At 35.8% G+C, this 7,744-nt stretch overlaps 1 protein-coding gene across 3 annotated transcripts in view; it reads left to right on the plus strand.

Moving 5' to 3' along the window:
* The window catches only part of LOC107654513 (pleckstrin homology domain-containing family H member 3-like), a 57,932-nt gene extending 53,618 nt beyond the window's left edge, over window positions 1-4,314 (plus strand). For all 3 annotated transcript variants that reach the window (XM_016441608.1, XM_016441609.1, XM_016441607.1), the window contains exon 13: window positions 2,265-4,314. In XM_016441608.1, coding sequence (XP_016297094.1) covers window positions 2,265-2,402 — 138 coding nt within the window. In that variant the 3' untranslated portion in view covers window positions 2,403-4,314. The remainder of the gene's footprint in view (window positions 1-2,264) is intronic.
* Window positions 4,315-7,744: the final 3,430 nt, after the last annotated feature.

The raw sequence follows: 7,744 nt of genomic DNA on the forward strand, positions 1-7,744 counted from the left end.
TTGCGTTGCATCGCGCCGCGTAAACATAAAACCATGTCTGCATTTGTGATCGGAGAAACGACAAACAACAAGTGCTACTCTACACTGCCCAAAACTAGCGTTTGAATCGTCAGTGGCAAATCCTTTAAATCAGCTTCAGGCATGACAAAGTGGATATCGTCCTCTTTTGGAAGACCAAACAAAGTAGTTTCGCTTTAACAATGAAGCATAAAGTGTCTTCAGGACATGGCGGCGGCAACAACAATACTACAGCGAGAATAAAAGTTACGCCTTCTTTCTTTGCGTGAACATTTGGGCGGCGTTATGCAAATCTTCCCACATAGTGAGGTAGATATGTGGGGGCGTGTTAGAACGAGCCGTTTTAGGTAGGTGTGGCTGACTTAACTTTTATAAAGAATATCTCTTTGGATTTGAGACTTTAGTTTTTGCAACTTTACAGATCTTCTTTATGCACCAAGAGCTTGTAACACTCCAAAGAGAAAGGAAAAATTGAAATCGCATCATATGACCCCTTTAAAATATTAGTAAATGTCATAATAGTATATAGATAATACTAAAATACTGGCAGCCACAAAACCACTCACAATATCTTTGCGTCAGGGAAACACCACTCACATTTCTTCAACAAATCTAAAACATTTAACGAATAGAACTATTGTCAGAGCATTTTATATACACAGATGGCAGGTCTACTTATAGTTTTACTCTAGCAGTAATGGTGAGATGCAACTTGGCCTTCATGTTAGCATCATGCATGCATACTGTGAGGCCAAAATACTCCAGAAATAATAGGGGAAGCATATACCCCTAGCCAAGGCAGAGTTTTAGACCGAAGTACAAAATACATCATATGTATGTTATGTAAATTAAGAGTTAACATATGAAACATGTAACCTTCAATGGCTCTAAACTAGAAAGACGTTGACGTCAAAGTGTTTGTATCATGCGTACTACAAACCTCTTCCCAGTACTCGAACAATACAGGTCAGACCAGCTGTGTGTTTCTGTGTGCTCACTGAGACAACCAGTCTATCTTCTCCTGATATTAGCTGCAGGCTCACACCCATCCTGTGCCGTCATGAACCTGATGAATCTCTTGAGTTTTCATACCAAACCGCTTGACTTCACGTCTGCCTGCCTTCTGAGTGATGCAAGAACATCTGTTCACACATAAACTGTTAATAACGTCCAGTCATTCTCAGTCATCAACATTCGCCTATAGCTATTCTGATCCATAATCACACGTATGGAAGTCAGTATAACAAATTAAAAATGTGATAAACAAGTGCAGCTGTCAATTTCTGTTGGATTTCATTTAAATTCACTTTTCTCTTTTCTCTATAATTTTGTGAAATATTATTGCAATTTAAAATAACAGTTTTCTATTTTAATATACTTTAAAATATAATTTATTCCTGCGAGGCAAAGCTGAATTTTCAGCATCATTACTCCAGTCTTCAGTATCACATGATCCTTCAGAAATCATTCTAATATGCTGATTTATAATCAATGTTGGAAACAGTTGTGCTGCTTAATATTTTTTGGGACATGTGATACTTTTTTAAAGGATTCTTTGATAAATAAAGAGTTAAAGAACAGTGTTTATTCAAAATAGAAATGTTGTGTTACAATATACACTACTATTCAAAAGTTTGGGGTCAGTAAATGGTTTTTCTTTCTTTTCTTTTTTTTTTTTAAAGAAATTAATACTTTTATTCAGCAAGGTTGTGTTAAATGGATGAAAAGTGATAGTAAAGACTTACATTGTTAGAAAAGTTTTCTATTTTGAATAATTGCTGTTCTTTTTAACTTTTTATTCATCAAAGAATCAAAGAAAAAAGTATCACAGGTTCCAAAAAATATTAAGCAGTAGAAGTTTCAACACTGATCATAAAATCAGCATATTAGAATGGTTTCTAAAGTATCATGTGACACTGAAGACTGGAGTAATGGCTGATGAAAATTCAGCTAAATTCAGCTATATTTTAAAAATATATTACAATAGAAAACAGTCCTTTTAAATTGTAATATGTCACAATATTTCATTTATTGCATTTTTACCAAATACGTGCAACCTTGATGAGCATAAGAGACTCCAAAAACATGAATAAATCTAGAGCCATGCTAACCTAAAAATTGTCAACCCAGGGTTAAGTTTGGTGCACAAAGCCTTCAAGAGTATAACCAAGTGATTGTACTAGTGTAAAATGTCTGACACACATTTGACAGTGGAAATTTACTCAAGTCGTCTCTCTCTCTCTCAGCTGACTGAGATCATGCAGCTGATGAATGCTTACTTCAGTGCCACCCGTCGCCAGCTAGGCAAGGATGACTGCATCTCCATGGAGACAAACCCTAAGCTCCACCCCTCCCTACTTGAGCTCCCCTCTCACCCGGTGTGAAGAGAGAAGGACTCGCTCGCACACACACACACATACACACACACACACAGACTCTGACTGATGCACACGTGCATATGCAGTCCTGACCGAATGCTTCCCTGTGAGGAGCTTTTGCAAAGAGTACAAACTCAGATGAGACTGAAAGGAGCAGATGCTGTGGAAATAGAGGAGGAGTGGAAGGTGTCCAGGGAGCCACAAACAGGAGAGCAGGTTCAGGAACTCACTTGCTACACCGCCAGCCAAATTCAGAAAGGACACGGGGCCCTCAACCAGCCCCTGCCACCTGGGAGCCCGCCAAATATCACAGAGAGCATAAAAGCCTGACTTCAGAGTGCAAAAATCGTTTTCTTAAGCAGTATTTTTGCCTTGTTTTTTTTTAATATTTAAACATCCTTAAAACAACATTAATTTATTTTTACTTGCTTTGAAAAATGTTTATACATTTAATTTTCCTTAATTAAATGTCAATTCATTCATCAATCATCAGTTGAATTCATCAAGTATTAAGACTAACTTTTCAGGAAGTTTCTTTTTCTTATTTTTGCATAAATTTACCTTGTTTAAAGGATGTTTCTGTTTTGTTTTTATTAGAAAACATGACAAAAATATTTTTTGAATTTTTTGCAGTGATGTCTTAGTATTTCACTAAAGGAAGACAACACAAACACATAAAAACTCACTCAGCTTTAAACTTTCCTTTCCAGACTCCTGCCTGGATCGCCATTAAACTCATTCATCGAACCGTACCTGACCTTGAAATGAAAGCAGGTGCAAGTCACTTTCACGTCGACCTTCAGAACTGTCCAATACTGAAGCGACGGTGGTGCGTGTGTGCGTGAGAGACAGATTTGAACATTTTAAGCTGTAGAAGCCAAAGGATCTTTAGCTCGTCTGTATGATGTGAGTGTATTTTGTGAAATGTTTGAGCCCGACCTGGTGCTGCTTGACTGTGCTGTTAGCTTACAGTAACTCTGCACTGTGCGTCCTGTAGCCACAACAGCCTCAGATCTTTACATCCGGTTAAAACCAACTAACTTAGACATAACCGTATGCAGCCTGGTACCTGTGAAGGTAAATGACATTTTCACATTTTCAAAAAAAAAAGACAATTTTGGTTCAAACCAAGCTTCCCAGACCTCTCAAACACGTTTTCAAACACTGAAGATAGACAAATAATCAACACTATTGATATGCAACATTGTCATCATGTATTCTAAAGATAGTACATTTCCATTTAAGGGATAGTTTACCCAAAAATGAAAATTTAGTTATCATTTACTAACCCGTTTTTCATCTTGCTGAACACAAAAGAAGATATATTTCTGGTATTTTCATATTATGAAAGTAAATAGGGTCCAAAACAGCATTACTTTGGACTCCATTGACTTTTATTGTAAATAAATAAATAAATAAATATATATATATATTCTTCTATGTTCCACACAATAAAGAAAGTCATAAAGGTTTGGAACAACATGAAAGTACGTAAATGATGAGCTTTGAGCGTAAATTGTAGCCTCTGTCAGTTGTGCTTTTGTTATGAAGCCTTATGCCGGCTTTTTTTTTTTTTATCTGCTGGGAGTTAATATTGTCCTTCTTTAATGTGTGTTACTTTTCTCTAGTTTTATTTATGGCTGTCTGTTGTATACATTGTGTGGAAGTTACTTTTTATTGTCCTTTTTACTTTTGTTTTATATATCTTTCATAAAGACCTGTATTTGTATTTTAGTGCTTGCATTTAAATAATTACAAAAGAGCAGATGACGTCATAGTTAAAATATGTCATAATGTTTATTTACTGTTTTGATAATTTATCATTTATTTCCCCCCCGTCGCGAGAGGTCTACATATGGCAAGTGATCCGTTTTTGTATATCCAGTAGGATTATTGACATTTTGTCATAACTAAAAAATGAAGAGTTATTCGCCCCTTTTAAAGTCACATGGACCAAATATCTAGGGGTTGGAGGCTTCTTCCCCTCGTTTTCTTTTATTTTTCCCCCATCAAATGACTGCCAAACTATTACGGAAGCAATAAAACCTGCCCAGATGTCCTTAGTATGAGCCCATTTTCGGTATGGGGCTTTAGGTTGCCTAAAGAGGAGCCACTAGTGCCTGTCCGACAGTCTGTACAATCTTTAATTCACTCGTACTCCATAATCAGGCTCTTTGTTTTGGTTGTGCACTATCTTTGCTCTAGGTCAGCTTGTCTGCCTGAATACACATCTGAGAAAAGGTTACCAGCTACTTGAAATTCAAAGGTGGAGGGCAATCACATTTTCAATGTTGTTTATTTTGGTTTTTGTCTTTTGCTCCTACAGCCCCTGTGATGGCAGTAGCGGTTGTTACGTGCTTTTGTGTTCTCTTCTTGTCACTCTTTAGCTGCAGGCAGCTCCGCCCATTGTCATACATGTAACAAAACTCGAACGACAACCTCTGATGCTTTAGATGGTTTGTATGCTGCATGGTACCTTTATTATGTTACACGTGTAATAGTCAATTGCACTATTGCTTGTACAGCTAACTTAAATGTGCAATAATGCAAAATGATGAATACTGTATGTAATAAAAAGCAGCACCATTACAACATCACATGAGTGTCAGATATGCTGTTTATGTGGAAAATAAAAAATACTATATTATTAGTATATTACGTATTTATGAAGTAATACTTTATTCACCAAAGATACATTAAATTGATAAAAAAGTGACAGCAAAACTATATTTTACAAAAAAATATAATATATATATATATATATATATTGTCAAATGATTAATCACATCCAAAATAAAAGTTTTTGTTTATGTGTGTGTACGGTGTATATTTATTTTAGGCCTATTTATTATGCTGTTCTTTTAACTTTCTATTCATTAATCCTGAAAAAAAAAATGCATCACGGTTTACACAAAAATATTAAGCAGCACAACTGTTTGCAATAGAAGACTTGATTAATCGCTGGTGAAAATTCAGCTTTGCCATCACAGGAATAAATTACAATTTGTATATTGTATATTGTACATATTTGCATAAAAACAATTATTTCAATTGTAATATTTCACACTATAACTTTTTTTTATTTTCATTTTTAGTTTATATCAAATAAATGCAACTTCTGTAACTTCTTTCAAAAACATTTAAAAACGTTATGAACCCCTAAACTTTTAAACAGTAGTGTATATATTTTAAAGTGATATAATTTCATGAATATAGTGCTTTTCACTCCATATGCTTACTATTTTCAAGCAGATTTATAGAAAAATATTAGAAGAACATAATGCCTTAATTTGTTAGTATATTTAAGTAATAATATACATGTAATAATATTTAGAAATGTTATAAATAACTTGTATTGACTGCTAACTAGGTATGTCAACGATTAATCGGTGATCGATTAATTGTCGATAAGAGATGCAATCGATTAAAGCTATCGATGGTCGATTAAGTAGTTTCATTTTGTAAAAAGAGGCGAGTTTAGCGGTCTCCGTCTCGGGATAGGAAAGTCAACAAAGTAAAATGATCTCAAATGTACGGCGCGCTCTTTTAATTTTATCAAATGATCATAATCACATCTATTCATTTTACGATCCTGCTACTAGCATTTTATTCAGACTAAAACCCCTTTAATTCGGGTGAGAAAGCGGGGCTTTTTAGAGTGGCTTTTGCACATCCTGTCATGCCGGTGACTGCGTGCTGCTGCAATAGACGCATTTTGCAGCATTAAGGTTAACGATTAATCAATTAATTTATCGTTAATTTAAACGACGATCGATCATGGAAATGATCGAAAATTGACATCCCTAATTCAAACATTAAAACCCCTTAGAACTTTAACAGTCTGCTGTGGCAAAGTGAAAAAGACATGCATTTATTGATTGGATTTTATTTTAAATGCCATAATGTCAGTAGAAAACATTGCAATAGTGTTTTAAAATACAATAACGAGCACCACGAAACCATTAAAAGAGGCGCGTTCAGCGGTCTCCGTGTCGGGATAGGAAACAGTCAACAAAGTAAGATGATCTCAAATGTACGGCGCGCTCTCTTCATTTTATCAAATGATCATAATCACATCTATTCATTTTACGATCCTGCTACTAGCATTTTATTCAGACTAAAACCCCTTTAATTCGGGTGAGAAAGCGGGGCTTTTTAGAGTGGCTTTTGCACATCCTGTCATGCCGGTGACTGCGTGCTGCTGCAATAGACGCATTTTGCAGCATTAAAGTTAGCGATTAATCGATTAATTGATCGTTAATGTAAACGACGATCAATCATGGAAATGATCGAAAATTGACATCCCTACTGCTAACAGTTATGAATAGTCAAAATCTAGATGGGTTTTGCCTGTTTGTCATGTTTTCAAGCTTTATTATAAAATTAAATGCATTAAACTAAACCAGGCATCAAGATCCTATAATGTTGAGTAGAAAAGATTAAAAACCCCACTGAAACCAACTGTTGAAAATAAACACGCCAGTTACAAGGAAAGTAACATGCAGTTCTGAGAAACGGTCCCTTGATTTGATAGATGAAATTACGTTTTGGGACCAGCGTGTCCCTAATAAAAAATTCCACTGGAGAGACACGAAATGTCTGCGACCTTTGGAAGAAACAGAAACTTCTTTGGAAGACACTTTGGAAGAAAGTGTAACTGCTACCATGTGGGGTGTCCTATCCTAATTAAACACACCTTAACCAGCTAATCAAGGTCTTCAGGATTACTAGAAACTACCAGACAAGTGTGTTAAGACAGGTTGGAGCTAAACAAGCCCTCCAGGAGCAGGATTGGACACACCTGATATAGAGTAAGTCCTTGACTCAGCTTATCAGTATCTGTCGCAAGTATTGGAATATGAGACTAAAAGACCAAAGAGGTAAACAAAGGTGAAGGCATTAATTCCTGAGATATTTCGTGTTTTAAGGTCAAATGACCCATGTGGGTGACTATGACATGAGCGCAGATGGTTTTGAGAGTAATCAGTATTTGCACACTATGGAAATATTCTTGTAGAAAAACATTTATTCAAACTCATGAACTTCAGGTAAATGCATCAAGTCTGACAGCAAACTATATACACAGTATAACATTAATAATAAGAACATGTGGTAACCGAGGGGGAAAAAAAGCATTGAGACAGAAATCTGGCATGAAACTTTCACTCCAGCACAAGGAAGACTGGAGCCGAAGAATAAATTATTCAAATGAAGAAACGTTGGGTTGTGGTGTATGATTGATTCTGCCAGACTTTGAGGTAACTTCACTGATTTGATTGACTTGAAGAACCCGATGAGGGTTCGCCGATTGGATGGATCGAGGTATAGCATAACACTTGACTTTACTG

Source organism: Sinocyclocheilus anshuiensis, unplaced genomic scaffold (assembly GCF_001515605.1).
Source record: "Sinocyclocheilus anshuiensis isolate Anshui unplaced genomic scaffold, SAMN03320099.WGS_v1.1 scaffold419, whole genome shotgun sequence".
NCBI lineage: Eukaryota > Metazoa > Chordata > Actinopteri > Cypriniformes > Cyprinidae > Sinocyclocheilus > Sinocyclocheilus anshuiensis.